Genomic DNA, 21,895 nt, shown 5'->3' on the forward strand with positions numbered 1-21,895 from the left:
ACAACCACTGTTCAAGGCAGTATGTTGTTATTGTTATTCCATATTGTTATTTCATTCTTGCACAGGACGGCAGCAATTCACAGCCCACCTACAGATCACAGCATCTTCCTGCTCCACACTCTTCCCGCAAGCGTAACTTGTGCCTCACAGGATCCATATTTAAGCAGACATCTGTGTCCAGGGCACAGCGTCAGCCAGACAGGAAAGCTGCAGGGACAGAAAGGAGCTGCAACCTCCTCTCTGCCAGTTCAGCTGGGGAAAGGGAAAAAAAAGGGAAAAAAGGCAGGTGGGGCGAGCCAAAAGGCTGCAGGCCAGAGAGACTGCACACAAGCATAGCAGACATTTGGTGAGGTGATCCAGCGCGCTCGCTCCCTCCGTCCTCCCCCTCGGCTGGCGGGGCTCCAGCCACAGGCACAGCTCCCCCAGGGCCAGACCTCTGTGCAAGTGCTCTAGGTGCACGTACTCGAGGTGCCCATGGCGAGGGCACATGCCTGAGAAATCACAGGGCTTAGAGGATTTGCTCCTTGAGCTCACTGGAAAACCTCAAACCCATCTCGGAGAGGCAGGCTCAGAGCAGAAGTCTGTGTCTGCCTCCTGCAGTTTTCTGTGCAACTCTCTCCTTCCCTTCTGTGGGCTTTCCAGGGGGATGGCAGAGCTGTGGGATAAGTCCTCCCTTCGGTAAAATATTGCCATCTTTCTGATTTTGCTGGGTCCAGCTGAGCATGGATGAAGGAAAGACTGAAGAAATCTACTGAGAGTTTCTATACTTTGTACAAAGCCTCTCTTGAGCCATCCCTGTCCTGTTGGCACAGCCAACTGGCTTCAATGAAGCTCTCACGCTGAGCTGAATCCATGCCTTCGGAGTAATTGGCAGAGGGATGTTTCTTTAGGAGGTGCTGGTTTCATAGGCTAGCAGCGAGATGGATCAGCTGCAACCAGCAGGAAAGACTGGGCTCAGCCTTTAAAAAATAGATTACTAGATAACAGTGAGAGAAAATAGGTCAAAGAGTAGGACAAGGGGGATGAAGTAGAGGAGCAAAGGCAGCCTAATGCAGACTTTCAGCTGGTGCTACTGCCACGGGCTGCGAGGGCCACGCCGCTGTCAGCCGTGCCAGACTCATTTCTCCAGCACACTCTAATGCAGTGACTCTCAGCCCTTTCCATCCCGTGACCCCTTGTTGCAACATGAAAACAAGCCCTTTCAGGACTTCCCTCCTATCTGTTCACCAGGAAAAGTGGTGATTACTGCTCATGACTCCTCCTGGGCTGTGACCTATCCTGCTGCATGCGCCAGGGCAGGGGAGCGGCCTCTGTGTCTCCCAGCCCACAGTTCTGCAAGGATCCTTCTCTCCTCGGTGACTCAGCGAGGCTGTCATCAGGAGGGCTGTGTCCTAACAGCAAGGCTGAGAAAACAGGGGTGCTGGAAGCCCTCTTGCTCCTCAGCTAGGTGGTCGCTGAAGAGTGCACAAGAGGAACGTGGACATCAATCACCAGGAAGGTTTGCTGCCGGCACCTTCATGTGCTGTGCTGGGCTGTCCTGGAACACATCTTTGTGGGCAGGCAGCAACCACAGCTCCAGCCCCCCAAAAAGGCTCCTACAGCTTTAGGAAGACTGAGCCTCTTTAGAGAGACTGTAGCCCCTCAAGTGCCCCTTTTGGGTGGTAAAATTCTGCTGCACTGGTGCTGAGGAGAGACCCTGCTGGTCATCCTGTGGCCTCCAGGGCTGAGGAGTGGCACTGCCCGTCCTCTGTGCTCTCAGCATGAGGGCAAACAAACTGGGCATCACTGCTCTCCAGCAGGCAGCCCCTGCCCTTTCAGGCACAAGAAGGAACAGTTCATTCCCCTTTTCTGGGCCAGCACCTTGAATAAATACTTTAGTGCTGGGTACAAAGAGATCTATTTAGTGAGAACTATTCTGTATGTCTGAAATGCAAATAAACCCATCCATTCCCTTCCCAGTGTGCTCCCTCTGCCCATATAAGCGGAGAGGGATCAGTCCAAATGACCTTTTGAAAGCTATTATTTTTATGTCTAGGGACACAGTCTGGTCCTGAAAGTCCAGCATTATGTAGCTCCTAGATTCACCTTAAAAAGGGATTTTCAAGATTTAAGCTATCGTGTGCTTTAGATGACACAGGGCAATAACCACTTTGTGATTTAATCACAGACAATAATAATTTGGTTCAGTGCATGATTCAGCTAATCCACAATTTGATAATCGTTCATCCTAAACTACAAACCTAAATAGCTTTCTACAAATCCTGTTTGACACTTTAATGTTAAGACTGTATTTGATAAGCAATCTGTGCTGTACAAGAATATAGGGAGGGAAATTAGAAACTGTTATGCATCTATATGCATCCAGAACAGTAATTCAAAGAAAATAAAAATAAACCTTGGCAATTACAGATAAATATTTATGCAACAGGAAAACTAATAGGTTTGGCTGGGTCTGCACTGGATTGATACATGCTACAGCTCCCACTGCTCACAGAGAAACAGAAAAACCTGTTACCCCCTGAAAGAAGGCTGAAACCACAACACAGATCCACTGTCTGTTTTAGCAGTGTCATTGATGCATTTACTTTCATTTTAACTTGCCTGAATGTTTGCAAGGGCTGCAACAGAATCTATCACCGTAATTCTAAGTAATTGTTGAGTTCTTCAAGCCTGATATCCAGGCCAGGCAGTTATAAATGTCTCAGTGTTTCTGTATCAGCATTCCCACTTATGTATATACCCCTGCAAAAATTACGGTGAGGAATGATAATAAACCCCAAATTGCAAAGAATTTTCTCTAATGCTCTATGGGGTAGTTTAGACACTCAAATTGAAACTCTGTAAAGGACAAACACCACAATATTTCTGCTTATCAAACACACCTAAGGGACCTTGCATTTATCTCCAAAAGATGGAAACTATCACAAAAGTGTTTTTTTCCATAAGTTTGAATGTGCTCTCTGCACACAACTGCTGTTGTGGGCAAGCCACGTGCAGGTCTGTGAATCACAGCATGTCTGTAAGAGGAAAAGGCCACCCTGACCCGGGCTGCAGCAGCCAGAGAGCAGCCACAAGGGGAGGGATCCCACTTCAGCAACTCTGCCCCGGAAGGTGGCAAGCAGAAACCAAACTAAGCAGCTTTGTCTCTGAGATGGCACATTCCAGGCACTGTCCAGGTGGAACCCAGGGATCTGCAGGAGTGTAGCGACCACAGGGGACTCATGAGAGAGCCAGGGTACAGCTCCTGTGTGCTTGGAGAGCCTCAGCTTGTGTCCCACCCCAGCGCTGCTCTCCTTGAAGACACATTTGATTCTGGTGTCGTCCCTTCCCCATGGCACATTTCTGAGCTGTTGCTTTCTTCTGCTGTATCAGTTGCTCTCTGCCACCTTATTTCTCTCATAACCCTGATAATTGATATTGTCCTGTGCAAATCTTCAAGAATCCCAACACTACCATCAAAAGCTAGGATTTGGTCCATAATATTTGCACCCTTTAAAATAGATACAATTAGAAATTTGTGTGAAACGTGAGTTTATTTTTCCACATTCCTATGTTTTCATGTTGTTAGTGGTTACGAGACATGCTTTAGGAAAAACACTTCAGATCATTAATTTAAAATAATTAAATTATTTCTGATATAATTCCTGGATCTCGTGTGTAACAAAACATCTGGTACAGAGGTTAGAAGATAGATGTTCTTGGCTTTTTTTCCCCCTTCTTTTGTTAAACAGATGTTGTTGATACAAAACACAGAACTGTAAATCATAGCCTGCATGTGGACACAGGCTGTCACTACTGAGCAGAAATTTACTGTGGCTAGATAGAGGTTTGAAACAGCAATGAATCACTGGCTTACTAACTTTGTTCACGTGGGTATGGTTTCAATATTCTGACAGTAAGAGCACATGTCCTTAAAGAAAGGACCTTGTAATGGCAGCCTGGGAGGCTCTGGTTCAGTTCCAGCTGTCTTGGTGTGGGAAGCTCAGCACAATGCCAGGGCAGCCTATGTACAGGGGAATGTGGCAGGTCTCTGTCTGTGCCCTCCCAGCTGGGAGTGCCCGGGATGCTGCTGTGGAGCCCCACAGGCTCAGCTCCCCCAGCACCACCCGGGGCAGCCCTGGCACAGCAGAGGGGCCGAGCTGCCCGTTCAGCCCCAGCTCCGCCACCAACATGCCTTCAACTCTAACCTGTTCCTCCCTCCTCTGCTTCCCCTGCTGCTCCCCACAGCATTTCAGTGAGTTCATGCTTGGTTTGTGGGCCAGGACCCCGCCGAACCCGGCAGCGGCATCGCTGCTTCCCATTGGCTTTGTTTAGAGTAACCAGAATTCCAATGCCTCCCCAGTCCCTTGCCTTTCCCACTCCCACACCACTTGCACCAGCAAGCTGAGGCCCCCCCACTTCTCCCATTCCTCTTTTAATATTGATTTTCCTTCACAAAACACGCCAGCAGCACACTCCAGATGCTGAATTCCAGACAAAAGCCAGTGGCACGAATCCCACTGCAATGGAAACATCCCCTGCAGTACCAGGCCACAGATGATGTCTCCTCCTTAGACACATATGTACCATCCAGCTGGTGAGGACACCACAAACTTGGACCTGCTTTTGTCAATGTGCCTGCTGGTTTGATCCAATGGATCAGAGTCTAACTCCATGGTAAACTCCAAGCCATGACCTCTGCTTCCTAGCTTTTGAAGCACAGGATTCAGGAACATATTTGTTGAAAATGTATGTTTTGGGAATTTTTTCACATTTAGCTTTAATTCTCTGGTCCTGTCACCTTGCATTTTGCAAGTACTGTCCATTTCCTGGCTTTAGCTTCAATTTGGTGTAACAGAATCTTTGGGAAATACAAAGACTCAGCTGGAGACTCGTTTTTCAGAGTCTCAGGACTTGACCTTGTTCTCAGCTTTACACAGGCAGAGCTCTGCTGATGACAGTACAATTGTTCTGGTTTAGGATGTTGCCAGAGCAGAGGCATTTTGAGTCCTAATCTGAATGTTCCTGCTTCGGGCCCATTTTCACTCTGATGTATTTTGCACATGGGGCAGTATGAAAGGACAATTGAAAGAACAACACTTTCTTTGAAAATGAGTAAGAATTATTGACTATCACCACTCAGAACAGATTTTTAAGCAATGATACAATCATGCACACACCTTACACATGCACAAAATCATGGAATCATTAAGGCTGGAAAAGACCTGGAAGATTATACAGGCACATACTCGAGTTCCACTCAGAGGAGAGGCTTAGGATCTAAGTTCCTCTATGAAGCATCTCTTGATAGAACAACACCAAGCAATGGCCACCTTCCAGCCTTATGGGCTTGAACACTATCAACCCGCTCTCTGACCCCTTGCTCTGCTCAAATGCTTGCTTGTTTCTTCCTCTGCACAGCAAGAACAGCTCGTTGCCCATGCAGGCACGATGGCCAAGGACTGGCCCTGTGGCAGGTCTGGCTGCAGCACACAAGGTGCCACCTATCCACTTACACTTTTATTTCCTTCAGGAAATAGGTGTGAAACAGCAAAACTGGGCCCTCTACTCGTTCAGGTTTGTGTCAACTGTGGGTTGTTTTCCGGGCTGCAGGCATAGATGAATAAAAGAAAAAAACCATCATGGTACTACATGACCCTTTATATGCCTATACTGCATTTTCATTTAGTGCTTTTGCTAGGAAATATTATGGATCCTCGGGACAGATCTGCTTTTTTGTTTTGGGGTTTTTTTTTTTTCAGTCCAGCATTTTTAATGGTTTGCTGTGTTCAGTTAAACTGAATTTTCACTTGAGAACAAGCAGATGATCAGTTTCACAGGCCTGAACTTAGGATTTTCCTTCAGCATCACCCAGCAAAATGAAAAACAGAAACAAAACATTTTAATCACATGTGTATAAAATGCACAGGGTTCATTAAACATGAATTAAAGCTGCCTGTTTGTTTTGGATGCTCTTTAGAGCTCCTACTACCCCAAATTCACGGAAGTGTAATGTGATTCCTGATCTATTGAATTTTGGAGGATGGCTGTAGTGGGTTCCATTATATACAAATTGGATGCAGCCACTTTACAATCTCCGACATATACTTTTATCTCAAAATGCCCTGTGAGGCAATTGTGCAAACTACTTTATCAGGGATTATTGTTGGTAGTATTGCAAGAATTCATGATGTAAAAAATACATCAATGCCATTTAAATTGAACAAAATGGTTCCTATTTTTTTTTCTTGTAGAGTGTTTTTAACCATCTTCTCAACAAATTTGTTCAATAAATACTGTATGAAACAAACATTTTGCACTTTGTCCCACAGAGCAATTTGCCAACCTGATTGATTTCTTTCTCAACAACTAATCTGATTTCTTTAGGCTATACATCTTTGCTTTTATTAAAGATGATGCAATCGTAGCTTTTTATCATACACACATCCACCACACAAACAAGAGAGAAGATTCTGCAAAGCAGCCTTGCAACCAAATAGAAAAGCCTGACACAAACCTTATAAAGCTGATCCCAAAAGATAAATGGCACAGTGAGACTAAAGTTACACAAATTCAGGAACTTTTCCATGCAGAGTAATATGGGCCAGTGGATTTTTCCTTCCATGATAAATTCAGCAAACAAGTAACTTCATCATATCTGTAGTACCTTGTAAATCAAGCTCAAGTCAGTGTTGCACAAAATCCCCCCAAATCTCGTTGGCTCTGCACTGTGAGAGGTCAGATGCAGAACTGCATTTTTTGTAGCCTTTCCCTGGTTTGCATCTTGCAGAATCTCGCTGCTATATTTTGAGTCCCAACAACTTCGAGCCTATTTACTTTTAAATGTTGTTCCTGGTAAGGCAATAAATCCACCTCTCTGATCTTTTACTGACTGCCCTCATGTCTTTGGGGAACCCTGCTGTCCTTCCCTTCCTCAGCATCTGCAGTTATCTGTCTTGGCTGTAGACAATTTTTCAGTCTCTTTCCCATTCAAGCAGCCAGAGGCTTAGTATCACTGTAATACAAAGAGCAATAATTGTTTTCAAATGTTGCAATAATATTCTCAAACAGCACTGAAGTGTTTTGTGTCTGTTACTTCTCCCATCGAGAAAAATCAAATTAATTCAGTTGACACGTTTCAGATCTGCTCGTCACATTGTTCCTCTGGGGTTCAACTTCTTATCACTAGCTGTGATCCCAGTTAAGGTCCAGCTTTCACTGGCAAAGCCCTGTGCAGCCATTCCCAGGAGAATCAGGGCTCTGTCACTGCCAGCATTTTAAGTGCAACAGTAGGTGCCTATGCAGTGCCTTGGAGAGCCTTTCCATCACTTGGAATCACAGACTAATGGCCTGCCCACACACAGATCCATCTCAAGCCACAGGCTTCTTTAACAAAGGGATAAAAGATGGCTTTTGCAGGCTGCCTGGAAAGTTAACAGCTCCAGCCTCTGGCAGGTCGAGGCGAGAGCAGATTCCAGCAGGGAACTGCAGCCTGTGTCCTGCCAGCAGTGCTGCTCGGCTCGGGGCACTCCAGCTGGAACACCTCCACTCCCTGCTCCTGGGGATGTACAAGTTTCAAGGAGCACAGCCTCGTGTTCAGACCCCTCCTTGAGTTTTTAAGGCCAGCAGCAAGCAAACAAACAGGAATTCAACTCAGCTCATTTATTTTAATTTGCAAATTGAACTAATAGAAGTTGGAAGGAGGACAAGGAGGCTGTGACTACGCTATATTATCAGGGCAGAACCCATCTTTGTAGCAAAATCTTTGAAGCCCAAAAAGACAGGTGGCCAAATCTTGAAAATACAGAGGAAATCAAGCTAAACTTACAAGTAAGCCACAATATCACATGGGCCAAAAAGCCTAGGTCTGGGTAACATCAAACTGCTGATTCTGGATCTTAGGAGGGAAAAAAAAAAAACCCAAATATCAATGAATATACTTTTGAGGAGTTTTAGGCTCTGCTCTGTAACTTGAAATTACATCACAACTGTGTACACAGAAGTGATTTTAAATGAAAGAAGGAAATGGACAGGATTGTGTTGGTGCTTTATAAGTTAACAAGAATGTGAGGGGCTGAGCAGACACAATGGCTCTGTGCCATGGCCATTCCCTCCCCAAGTCAGCTGGGGGACAAAGGTCATCACCATCCCCTCACTGCACACAGCAAACCTGCCTGTGCTGCAGCACCTGCCCTGGATACCAAGCTCTCTCCTGCTCCAGCTAATGACATCATTTCTAAGGAGGCAGGATCAGATCCATGGCTTCCTGTTCAAGCAGCAGCAGGATGATTAATTTTGCCTGTCTGAAAAGGATGTGTATAAACATAAACCCACTGGAACCTCAAGCTTTTGCAAGGAGGTACCAAATGAAGCCCACCTTTCCCTTTATTTACCCACATCTCATGCATCACTGAGCCAAGCAGGCCAACTGAATTATTTATGGCAGGCCAAATAGCCCATTGCTGGAAGATGCAGAACCCTTCAAGTAGAAAAGAAGATGCTCAGCTCTCTTGAAGAATGGGAGCTTTGTGCAAAGATGCAAAGTCGTCACGTGATGTTAACTTTCATGCTTTGAGAAACACAAATGAGCAAGAAAGCAGCTAATTAGGCATGTTACTGTGATTGCTTATTTTATGAAGTGGAGAGGGAGGTGTTCAGCACTTTAATGAGATAATAACGTAGAGGCAAAATTGTACAGAGAAACAAAAATAGCAGTGGTCTTCCCACAGAAATGAAAATTATTTTTGAGGAACAAGAAAAGCAACAATAGAAAAATAACTCAACACCTAGCAGCAGAAAGAAGATTGCCTCAATTTATTCTGTCCATGTAAAACCTGGCTAACACTCGGATATCTGAGGGTGGCTCTATTTTAGTGACCGTATCACTCATTAGTGATCAACTCTGAGCTCCTCTGTGGATTTGGGGCAGGCCTTGATGCAGAAAAAGGACTTTCTCTGGGACCTGGTGCACCTAATCCAAAGCCCTGGACTCCCCACAGGGCCCATGCCCACGTGGAAGGACACAGAGAGCTGCGTTCTCACTTGCTCTCCTATTTTGAGCACAACAGAAAAATGAGATCTGTAAATCATCTATTTAGGTGTATTTCCTTAATTGCTTATTTTATGAAAACCCAACTGCAGACAAAACCAGCACTGCATTTCCTAGGAAATGAGCCTTTCTCAGAGACCTCAGATCTTATTTAGCAGCCGGCTTTTGTGCTCTTGGTGTTACTGCCACGGTAAGTAATTACTCATAACGTGACACGCATCGTATCAGCCTTTTAAAAGTAATTAAGAAAAAGTTGCATTGCTTAATGATATGTACATACATTTCATCCTTGCAAGTTTGGCTTCAATAACATCTGTTAGTTTTTGGAGCAAAGCCAGTCTTAAAAAGTAAAATAACCCAGTCCTGACAATGGAAGCATTACTAACTTGTCAAAAGCTATAACCTCCATGCCCCACTCCAGCACAACATTTGTGTGCACGAGTCCTGTAAAGATTTTCAAGCCTGTGAGTTGCCAGATCAGAAAGTTCATGCTAAACTAGAATTAATGATAATGAAGAAGCCTCAAAAATACCGTTTATTTATAGTGAGCCAGTTTAGGAGCAGCAGCTCACTGTCACTGACAGGTTCAGCTGCAGCAGCTGAAGGGGTCACTCCAAACAGCTGGTGCCCTTTCTCCCTGCTGATATTATCCCACCTATCCAGAGGCAGCAGAATCAGAGCTGCGTCCTCTCCTCAACCACTGCAGTTCAGACTGGCATGACTTCAGTGGCCATCAATTTTCACATTAGTACTCTGGGCTGTGAACTGCAGCAGTTCAGAAAGGAACAAACACATCCCTGGTCCTCCCCTCTCTTCTCTTGCTGCAGCAGAAGGGTCTGGTGGACATCTGGGGGAGGAAGCTCCTGGAATTGTTTGGGATGAATCATCAAAGTGCATGTGAAAAGCACATGGCATGTCTTCCCGAGATCCCAAGTGCCTGTTCTGCAGCATTCGTGCTACCCTGGATTGACATTTCTCTGCTTTAGGTCATTCTCTCTACCTATAAGGTGTTTTGTGATCCTTGGATGTATTAAGAGTATCTACAGAACTAGCAGAAAAAACTTTTACCTCCAAAATTCAAAAGGGTGACAGATAACACAATAGAAGAATTTTGGATGTCAGAACTTTTTTTCTTCCTTCTGCAAAGAAGCTTTATTTTAAGAGCAGAGGTCAACAGCCCTCTTAGTACATATAATTTTATTACATTATTTGACAAAAATCGACAGCAGTAAAGAACAACTTGTTCTACAAACCTCCATGCTGTCAGCATGCCCTTCCCCTTTCTGTACAGCACTTTTTCACAGTCTCCACCACTCCTGAATTTCCCTTGGAGCTGCCTCCCCTAGAAGCTCCACATAGTCTGCTCAGGGATGGCCACTGACTGTCAGACATCAGGGGAGCACACCAGGGTCTGTCTGGCACTGGTGAAGTGCCTTTTGCTCACTGAGTAACTCTGGAGCAACCTCCCCCAAGGTGTGAGGGGACGGGCAGGCAGCCTCCTGACCCACAGCTGTCGGGCTCTGTAGGTGCCCTTGGCTCACACCTCAGCTGTTTTGACACTCGGCTACATCTGCTGGGGTTGGCTAAGATGAAAAAAATCCCCTTTGCAAGGTGTGCCAGGGGCTGGACGCAAGCAGCTCTGGCTCCAGGAGGGAGATTGTCCCCTTGCCCTGCTCCTGCACTGGGGGGTCACAGCCACATGGAGCAACTCTGGCCACGACCTGACCCCTGGGAGCAGCCAGGAGCTGCCATGGCTCACATCGCACCTCCCCTCCCGAGGTGGGAACACGGCAAAGGGCAGAGCAGCAAGGCAGGAGAGAGGAGGGTGCCGAGGGAAAAGGGCTGGTGCTGCCCAGCACACAGCATGGGCAGAATGACAACTATTGTGAGGCTTCTCAATGGCTCATTTGGCATTGTTCCCTGCACTGCTTTTCAATCTAACAACCACTTCTGGGTATCTAATAGAAAAAGAAGGCAAAACCATGAGGCTGGAGATAGGAAGAACAGAAACAACAACACCAGCTCAAAGGAGCACTAAATTCAGCTGAATTTTCAAAACTTCAGTATTTAAAAACAGCAAACAAAACAATCAGAATGTTTCAAAAGGGGAATGCATTTTTCCTCGTGACATGGCTAAATACTTCTTTTATTTAATAATTTAAAAGAAAAATAATAATGAAAAAAGGTTGACACTTTCAAAATATTTAAAATAAAACAGTTAAAATATTTTGTCACGTGGCCAATGCCAGGTCATTGCTATGCGACATAATTGCTTTTAGAAGAACCGAATCAGAAGACATTGTTCAGAATTTCAGGCTGGTGTTCCTCAACCTATCTGTACTGCTTCCTCCCTGCCACATTGATGGGAATAAAAGGTTCATGGTCCCAGTGACCGTAATGGAGAAAAGAACCTGTAATTTCCCAGCAAATATTGCCTTGCTTTAGAGAGATGTCCAATTCACTGCAGTATCCTTTACTCTTAGGAGCTTAGGCTGGTTTTAGAGCATTTTTCAGCTCACTAAGAAGTTACATAATTGCACAATTACATCCAATTACATAACTAGGGTAAATAAGTAATAATATAATTAGGTGCTGTAATTATGTAGTTATGACAGGTAGCATTAATGCTGATAGAAGCCATTACAAAACTTGCTAAGAACTGTGGACAGAGCATGTGAGAATGAAAGTTTCAGGGCTTCATTTGCTAAAGTCTTTCATTCTTCCAGTGGGCAAAATAATTCATTTAATTGCTAAGCCAATAGCCTTTTACTTTTGCAAATGAATGGAGGTATAAATCATAGGCTAATTCATATCTCTGTTGAGCTGCAAAAAATTCAGTAACTAATCATGTCCTTTTTTTTTAACCTCCATATATCTATTTACAGCTACCAAGGCTTGGGTAAAATATTTGTGTACAAATTACACCTCTGAAAAGAGAAGTAGAAAAGTTTGGACATTAACCTTCATTGTTCTAGTTATCAGATTAAACTGTTTCCTCTGACAAATGGACACAAGGAACATTCAAAGATTGCTGTATCAATGTAATACAAGTTATGTGCACCTCTAGGTTTGCTAGGGATGGTGTTTCTGGTCAAATGGGTCAGATAAATAGTGTTTTTTCTACAGGAATGAAAATTCAATAGGGGAATCATTCATGCAGGTTCTCAGTGCAAACACGAGGCATGCAGCCAGCTTTTCAAAGTTTCTGTCTCTTCAGATATTGTATAGTACCTGTCTGACTTCATAAAAGAGACCTGGAGAGCAAACAAATAATAAAACCTACTGCCCTGCTTTAATATTCATTAATATTTCACCCAATAACTGATAAAAGATAGTGTGCAAGAAGAAAGGGCAGCACTGGAAGAGCTGAAGTGCTTTATTCCCACCAACGTTTCCATAAAGCTTGAGGTGTATAAAACTGTGTGTTGCTTTAGAATACATTTTATGCTTGATGCTTTTTTTCTAAAAAGAAAAAAAAAAACACAGAAAAATTAATACCTTTCTTTATGAAAGCTGGATAACTCCTGACTACTTCAATTACTGCTCAGAGCAATATGCTAACACTGAAGCAAACACAGAGCTGCTGGGAAAATCAAAATCACAGGGAACACCAGGAGTTTGCAGAGACCATGTCCACAGTCCAGAGCAAGAAAGCCAAAGAAGTGCTCTACCCCAAGGTCATCTGAGGCCAGAGACATGGAGGGTAATGGGAATACCCTGGAGCAAACCACCCCTGAAACAGAAATATGAGTGAACTTCAAAATCTGCAAGAATCTTGCATTTGAGTGAGGGGTGTGTGCAACATTGCCCACATGTTTCTTTCCTCTTCTTGAGCTGAAAACTGGAGAGGTGAACAATGATGTGTAAATAATTCCCATCCATTTTGGCATCCAGCCTTTCAAATAACATTCCAAAGCAAAGAAACCACACTATTCCTGGTTTTTTATATGCTGTGCTATCAGCAAGCCTTCAAACCAGATGCTGCACTGTTTGCTGGACAAATGATACATAGAAAAGACTGAGAGTCACAAAGTAGACAGTCATATTTTTGGGCTCTGAGGAGGCTGGGCAATAGAGAAAAGGATTATCAGAAATTGCAGATGCTTTTCCTGGTGCTTAGCTAATACTGATCATTACTCCAATGTTACTTTTTGCAATACTTTGCAAGACAGGAGTAGGTAAATGCAAATAATAATTGGTTCCTTACTGCAGTTGTAGGGATAGTGAGGATGATACTTGGAGCTAAACTCTACTTTCTATTAAGGTTACTGCAGTATACTCCAAAATTTTGACCTATGTGTATTGAAGGACTTGAAGACTGGATTTGGGTAGTAGTTCTCCTTAAGTGATTTGGCTGTGAAAACACAGAATTCCATTAAATTCCACAGAATCCATTAAAGCTACAGAAGCAGCCATAGAAGGTATTCCTGATCATAACAAAAACAATTAGAATGAAGAGAGTTCTTCCAGGAGTATGATTCACAGAGTTTTTTCAGCCATATTCTGTATAGTATGAAATATAAAATCTCATTCCACCTTGTCCTTTTCAAAGAGGTCCTGAGACTGCCCTGCTATCCCAACCACCCATATTTTATAAATGTTTCCTACAATCCCATACACCCCCAACAAGCCTTTTTCAGCAATGAGACAATTCTATTGGCAAGTCCCTTGTAAAAGGTTAATTTCAAGTCTATTTTCTGCCAGATCCTCACCAGGATGTGCTGTCCTACCTGGGATTTGGTCACCTGTCCCAGCATCACAAGGATAGTCACACAGCTTTCAGGCTGACACAGAGTCTGAATCAGTTTAACTGAGCCATACTCAGGCTTAATTAGTGCATGGAATGCATCACATCTCACATGCCTGTGGTGTAATTCATTACTATCAGGCTGCATTTGGGACACACCAAACACATTTGCTACAGCAGCTCATACGTCTGACAGATGAAAAATTGCCTCTGAGAGGTTTTTTTTTTGACTCTTCTTTTGGTCCTAAGCAAAGCTGTATCTCTAAATCTCTTCTTCCAGTCAAATATCATACTCCATTCCTGCAGTCAGATTATTTTCTTTAATTTCTTAGTAATCCTTGTAGCATGTGGCATACAGTAAATTCTCTGGCTCCAAGAGAAAGTGTTCTTTTTTTGCTCACTTAAGAAGTTCCAATTGCTTCTGCTATGCAGCACATCTTCCCTGGATTTCATACTAGGAATTTAAACTACACAAAGACACAAGTACTAATCCCATACCAGACACTTGTAGTTTGTTCAACCATTTATTTATCTTTTTTTCTCCCACTCTACCATTTATAATTTCATTCCATGTAAGCTTTACATTTCTTGATCCATAGGTACCTCTCCAGCATCCAAAATAACCTTTAACTTTATATATACTCATGGAAAAAGAGAGTTTAATAATCCCAAAATCTGGATTACTGCTAACCACTTAAACTACCAACCTTCTGCCTTAGAGGAACAAGGGCTTGAGAAATCAGTTCAGTGCTTCGGGTCACATGAGTTTTTGGTGCTTTTCTGTTTTAGATATTCAAAAAGGAGTTCCAGCCATTAATGCAGAAGTAAAATACATTAGTGAATTACACATCAGAAAAGTCAAACCACTGCTGCCACAGGATGAATATACTTACTATGAATATTAATGCATCTCTTGGAATTAAACATTAATACATACCACAAACTTCTAAAATCCTACAAACACTGCAGGGAGAGGAAGAGGAGGAATGAACAAATGAGACAGGCCCCAGAGTCTGATTCCACAAATTAAAATGTATTTCTGACATAAGCTAAAATATTTCCACGTGTAACAGGACAACTTGCCACTATGAATAATTTCTCCCAATGCAACAGAATCTACATGGTTTTATACCTTGCCCACCAAACTGCAGAAGTGTAGATCCATCACTGCCTATAGCATAAACACCCTGAGCTGAGCAATGAGACTAATGGTTCAAAATTGAAGGAAATAGGCTGTTCTTCTGCACCTGAGCACTGAATTCCCATCATCTGACACAGCACCTTCCCTTATAGTGGCAATAGCACTTACAAAAGCTCAATTTAACTGCAGCAATCAAGCATACACTCCTGTCTAAACACCACCATTTCCACTAATGTGAGTTCTTCAAGGTAAACCCTGCATAAGGCTGCACAGTGGCAGTCAGCTCTAATTTTAGCCTGCTCCCAATTAGGCATCTTGTCTAAACTAACCATTTAGGCTCTCAATGGAGTGAGAAAGGTGAGTCAGCCCAGCTATCCTGGACATCCATCTGAAGGCAGGATAAATAACCCAGCTTTCTGCACTGTCAAGGCAGAAAGGAGCTGGGATCGATTGAAACCTGGCGCCTGAGCTGACGACAGCTGAAGTGAAAGGAGAAGAATCTTCCCCTTGGCTAAACTGGGGAGTAGAAGGCCACCCAGCAGCTCAGTAATGAGGCTGGGTAGTATGTCCAGTCAAAGGCTTGATGAGGGATAACGGAGAGATAAGTCTTGATAAGAAATGTGGCTCCAGAAGTGCATAAACAGCGAATCCTGATGCACATTTAGTTACAGCCTCTTCCGAGATTCAGACATATGCCAGCTCTGCAACCACAGAGCCTGGCACAGGCCCTGAGCAGTGCAATACCTGCCAGCAAGTCCATGGGAAGAAAATGCTCCACCAGAATAGCCCAGCAGGCATGCAAAATTCCTCAAAAATGAAGCCCCAAGCCAGGCAGCCTTGATAATCCACTCCTCTCACTCAGCAGAATGAACCCTCTTCAGCAGCAGGCTGGAAACAAAATGTAATGGAATGCTTCTCTGGCCCAGCATCATCACATTTCTCTCTCTGAATCCAAGTACTCTCCCTGCTTCACAAGACAGTTTCTGTGGCTCTTCAAATCCCTGTGGCTGCTCTGCCTGGTCTTTTCACTAGCTTGTTCAGAGCAGCCATAGGAGAAAAGCACCAGCCCTGAGCACTGACCCTGCGTTTCAGTGCACAGCAGGAGATGTTATTTTTCTGGACAGCAGCCCAGAGACACTGGACAAAGCTGGAGCAGCAGCAGATGTTATGATGCATGCTCTCCTGCCCCAGCTCTGCCTAATGAGGCAGCAGAACCCACAGAGCATGAGAGCACCAACGCCAAACTGGAGACTGAGGCCTGCACCTTCATCTTTTCCATTATGTTTAAGACTGGGTTTTGTTGCAGACTAAGACATGTGAAAAGATCTTTAAAAATACAGATCGATGCCTCCTATTGTTCAGAGAGAGGGGGAAAAGGAAGATATTCTCTGCCCTAGCTGCAAGGAGCATCTCTCAGTTGCATAAAGCGCATGCCCAAATTGACTTACCACAATCATTTGTGCCACGTAGCTCTCCGGGCCAGTGTATTCAGTTGGATCTTTAACTTTGACAAGAACTATAAAGTACAAATAATGCCACATGTTGTGTTCTGCCTTTATATGCTCCTCAAACGAAACGGTCTTGTTATCAAATTTGTCTCTCTCCAGTCCTGCAAAAAGAGAAGAACATAAAGCCAAAAAATAAACTCCAACATAGAAATACGCAAATCCGTTAAACATGTTAGAGAAGGGAACCCAACATAATTTAAATGATCATAAATTTGAAAGATCTTAATTTAAAAGCCATAACTGCCAGGCAAGAAATACCAGGCCAGAAGGCATTCCTGACAGAAGTCTTTCAACACAGCATTTATTCTCTTTTGTGATATTTCCTCTTAATAACAATAACAATATAATAAATATGTTTTACAGAGCCTTCTATGCTGAGGGCCATAAAGTGTTTTACAAGTGCTGGCTCTGGCTCTTTCTGGATGTATACTGGGAAGCACACAGTGTGCAGTCCAGGCCCTGATCTTCCAAAGATTTATGCACACTTTCAGCATCAAACATATGAAGAGCCCCACTTAAGCTTCAGTGAGATTGTCTGTGGGCTTAAACCTGGCAGAGAAGGTGAGTCTCTGCAGCTCTGTTATCACACAGTCTTTACAGAGCTGTAGTCATAAGATTTTTTTTTTTTTAATTTTTTCCTGTAATGGTCCAGATCTCTGAGAAAGAATACCAGAAGTGAGGAAGGAGAGGAATCACCAATGTTTGCCTCCCTGGATTTCCTGTCCACAGACACTAAAGATATGTTGTGCTCTGCACAGCCTTCATCCCTGTCAGCACAGCCATGGAAGCGGCACCCAGGGCTACAAAAAAGCAGGTATCTGTGAAGTCCCCCAGGGAGTGAAGATCTGCCCCTCTTTGTGAGTGCACTTCAAAATAAGTGTGATTTTCCATGGGCTTTTTGGGGATGATTTTTCCACCAAATTCCTTTGTTCCCTGCTCCATATCACCTTCTGAAATTGGCAGCTCTTGCTGATGCCTCCCCTCTGGAATGCCCTGTGCTGTGAAATAGAAGCTGCACTTTGATCTGCAGCAAGCTCTGTGAAACAGAGTCAGCAGCTGCCCCATCTCCATTAGTGATGCAAGCGTGAGACACAGCTCTTCTGCCTCGGATTCTGGGTGGAGACTGTGAAGCCACCTCTCAGCAAAGCTAGCTTTTGATTCATAAAGCAAATCTGTCTCCTACTGAGAGGGAATAAATTTGGAATCAGCCTCTGGAATTTTTACAGACCTTCCTTGTAGAAGATAACCATGCCTGGGGTCAAAGCTTTAATTCTTGAGGAATAGTTCATTTTCACTCCTTTCACCCTCAAGTATCTCAAGAGATCAGTAACACCTACCACAGATGAAACAGGTGGTCTTTAGTATCTCCTCCTTTTTCTGCTTTTCGCTCCTGAGATCGGCAAATGTATCAATGATGACTCCAAAGATCAGGTTGAGAACAATAATTATGACAATGAAGTAAAACAGAAGATCATAAACAACTCGTGCAGCAAACAAAGGCTCCTGCAATAGCAAGGTTGTAATAAGGTATAAAAATAGCACAAATCTAAAATATTAAACAACATTTTCACATTAGCTCAAGCAAAGCTACAGATCTTTCTTTTCATATGCTAAATTCTGCTAGCCTTACTCACAGGACTAGGGAGGGACTACACAAGTCCTTTTCTTCACCATGACAAGAGACCTGAAGTCACCCAATTGCTCAATTTCCCACACATTCATGGGAATAACAGCACTACCCTTTGGGGAGTGCGTCAATATAATTAGCATTGAAGAGCTGCTAAGTGGCAAAGGTCAATTTCAAAGGGTCACTTTCAAAGTCTCTAAGTGCTTACAGACTCCACTGGGGATAAATTTTGGCTCCTGCAGAACCTCCCAGTCTCTGAGACAGGATATAGACTCCTCCTACCAGCACAGGGAGCTCTTCCATCCAGACTTGAGTTGTCTCTGGACTCTTGCAAGCCCTGCTGAGATCCTACTTGATCCTGAATTTATTTATAACACGTATGATGTGGCTCATCAGGCAAAGTGCTGCTAGATTCCCTTTATTTGTGATGTTCTTTTTGAACCTAAATAAAAATGCATGAAACCACCCAAATATTAAGGGAGGTCCTTAAATGAACTGCATTTTTGAGGAAACTTCTGGAAGAGAAAATATGCCACAATAAAGGAAATTCTGGTTTGATCTTCATGCTGATTGAGTACAAGTAAACAACAGGACCTATTCCAGGGCAGATGCCATGCTGAATATAAGGTAAAATGTCCAGGTGGAACCTCCTGAGATCACTCCCTGCCCGTTCCCCTGGTGCCATTGCTGGGCCCCCCAGAGCAGAGCCTGGGCCCTACTTGGAGCCCTCCCTGCAGACAGGGACACCCAGGGCTGAGGGCCCCTCTCAGCTGGGGCTCCTTTTGAGGCTGGACAGCCCCAGCTCCCTCAGCCTTTCCCTGCCAGAGATGCTCCAGGCCCTAGATCATCTCTGCATCCTCTGCTGGCCCCACTCCAGGAGCTCCCTGTCCCTCCTGTGCTGAGGAGCCCAGGACTGGACACAGCGCTCCAGATGTGCCTCCCTGGGCTGACTTCTTAGCAGTGTTTTGAAGGTTATGATATTCTGCATTTTTCCAGAAGTGGTAAACAGCTACCTAGACATCCTTTCTTCAAGTATCATCATCACACCAAGCCTAGCTCTTCCCATTAAATATCCCATCTGTGATCTAAAAATTACAAGGATTAATCAACTGTATGACATGAGATCAGACTAGATACAAACACTGTCTATAACCTCCAAAAATTGACTTTGGCATTCATGAGATGCACAGGGAGTACTGCATTTCCTGAGCCAAAACACTCACATCTTTGGAAGGCTTTCTGAGCACGTCTCCCACACCACCACCATTCCGCAGGCCTTGGTTTAACACGGTCACAATGCACATTAGCAGGGTGTCACAGGTCCTTTCTATTCCATCCTCCTCTTCTTCACCTGCAAACAGGAACCACAGATTCAAACAATCACTCATCAAACAAAGCCACAATCCTGTTAGAGAAAGCAACTGCAAGACACATCTGCCTCTCGTATTTCTCATCCAGAACCTCATTGATCATCCCCACCCATGTGCACATCCCTGCTGGTGACATACTTAGGCACATCAGGCACACTTAGCCTGAAGAGAGACAGAGAAAATCACAAGCAGGGCTTCCCACCAGAGCTGTTAATGACCCAGAGCCACCATCTCTGCTCATAGGAGTACCCCTTCTCCTTGCAGTCCTCCCATGGTTTTTCCAGTGGGCCCCCTAAAAATGCAGCATAGACAAGAAGCAATATAAACAGAGAATTAGAAGCACATTTGTAAAAGGATTGTCTTCCTGTGAAATCATTCCTCTACCTACTCATGTAGAAGCCAAGTCATGTTAGCATTTCAAACCATTAAGGAGGGGCTGGCTTTGTTCGAGTCAGTCTGTCCATGATCTTTCCACCAGCACACGTGCCCAAGCACAGGTCTGTCAGACATTAAATGAAAGGCTCTCCCGGGCCTCAGCTTGAAATCTTGGATTCTGTTCTTATCTGTGCTGCAGAGCTGCTGTGTGGTTTTGGCCGAGCCACAGAGCGTATTACTGTACTGGAGATATTTGAACGTGCAGAGGAGCTGGGCTGGAACACCAAACCCCAGGGGCACTTGGTCCACCTTGGCCAGAGTCCCTCCCACCACACACTCACTGCTTCCACAGTCTCCCTTTGAAGAGCCCTGCTTGAGCTGTTCCCTGTGTCCTGCTGGCTTGGGCTGAAGGGTCAGGGCTGTGACTGCCATTCCTCCTGCCTTCCTTCCTCTTTAGGGCACGCTTGGGCAGGGAAGGCAGCGATTCACACTCGGTTCCCTCCCTGCACTCTTTGTAACAGAGTTTAACAAATTAACAACATCCCACTGTGAGAGCTGACTGAAACACATATTTAACAGCCCAAACCACCACATCTGGGGCACTGCGATAGACTCTGATAAATTCAACTCACTGCAAGAACTCACATTGCAGACAAGTAATTTGGATTGAAATTTAATTTTGGATTTGGGCTCCCAAATTGTGGTGCATGTGTCCTGGCTGGGACGGGCAGGACATTGCTGGGGTCTGCTGCTTTTGCCACCACACTGTTTCTGCTCCACAGGCAAATTAAATGAGAAACAACTCCCTGCTGAAGGAACTTTGAGCAAAAACAAAAGCAAAAGCAGACATCAGGACAGACTTCCCTGTTAAACTACATGGTCATTACAGACACTACTCCCACAAATAATACTGGATTTAAAAATAACTGCTTAAATATTGAAACTGAAAGGATTGAAACAAGAAACCTTTTTTATCCTGTCATACCTAGATTTTTTTGGGTTTTTTTTACTAGCACAGTGATGTTATTCATACTAACTAATCTTTACTGTTGTATGCTGCCATTATTCCCTCCTTTCAAATAATATTCCATCTTTCCATCTTTGTTTTCTTTTTTTTTTGCCTTTTTTTTTTTTTCCTGGAGCTGTGCTTGAGAAGGACACCATCCGCAAAATAAATAAAAAGCCTTCAAAAAAGCCACAGCTTCTATTTCTTTTAGGTAACTACAATATTTTTCTCTGTTCACAAGACCAGACTCAGGTGCTGGAAGCAGTAAATGATCAGATTCTGGTGAACAGAGAGGATAATCCAGGACTGAGAATTGAAGCGGGAATTATCTACCAGCAGCCCTAACACCCAACTCTCCCTGTCCACTGAGATGCTAATTCAGAGCAAGCCAGGCTACACAGAAACAAGATACATCACTTTACACATCTTGCAACACAGAAAATCAGCATCCCAGCCAGAAAAGCAAGCTCAGGTTGCAAGATCTTTGCCAGAGAACCAGACAGCCCAAAGTTGGCAGAAACCTCTAGTGCAGCAATGTAGGCTGTGGGGAGTGTACAGACATCGTTTTTGCTGTTCTATTCCACTCCCAGATGTGGAGCAACAAGAGCTGCCTTCAAGCTGGGAGCCAGGCAACCCTACAGGCACGTGTTCTGCCTCAGCTGTCTGTTCTCTGTGCTCAACAGCATTAACAGTGCAGGCTCAGCCCCTCTAGGCACCAGCTATGCCCATACTTGAAAGAAAGGAGTGGCTCTGTAAAGTGCACTGCTGTTAAGGTCCCAATATTGACACTAACTGAGGTGCAGGGGGGTCATTTGCTAGCAGCTCCACCCTGAAAAGTGGCTTGTGAGGGTCAGGGCAGCATTAGGCAGGCTGTCCTCTGATTAAATTTAATACAGGCAAAACAGGTTAAGCGCTAAGACCACCCCAAAATGTCAATCACGGGGCAGGGGAGGGATAATAGGGAGATTTACTTCACAAATCCTCATCTGATGGCCCACAGCTGCCTGGGCCACACAAGCACATCAGGTGAGACACGCCTGTGCCCACGTGGATTCAGCAGAATTTGCACAGAGCAGGACCAGGCCTGGCAGTG

The 21,895-nt window shown here is 44.3% G+C and overlaps 1 protein-coding gene across 2 annotated transcripts in view; it reads right to left on the minus strand.

Annotated features, from left to right (window-relative positions):
* Positions 1-21,895, minus strand: part of ITPR2 (inositol 1,4,5-trisphosphate receptor type 2) — a 242,810-nt gene that overhangs the window by 8,438 nt on the left and 212,477 nt on the right. For both annotated transcript variants that reach the window (XM_053978468.1, XM_053978469.1), the window contains exons 53-55: positions 19,275-19,402; positions 17,762-17,927; positions 16,365-16,525 (exon numbers count right to left, since the gene is read on the minus strand). In XM_053978468.1, the coding sequence (XP_053834443.1) occupies positions 16,365-16,525; positions 17,762-17,927; positions 19,275-19,402 (455 nt within the window). The remainder of the gene's footprint in view (positions 1-16,364; positions 16,526-17,761; positions 17,928-19,274; positions 19,403-21,895) is intronic.

Source organism: Vidua macroura, chromosome 5 (assembly GCF_024509145.1).
Source record: "Vidua macroura isolate BioBank_ID:100142 chromosome 5, ASM2450914v1, whole genome shotgun sequence".
Taxonomy (NCBI): Eukaryota; Metazoa; Chordata; class Aves; order Passeriformes; family Viduidae; genus Vidua; species Vidua macroura.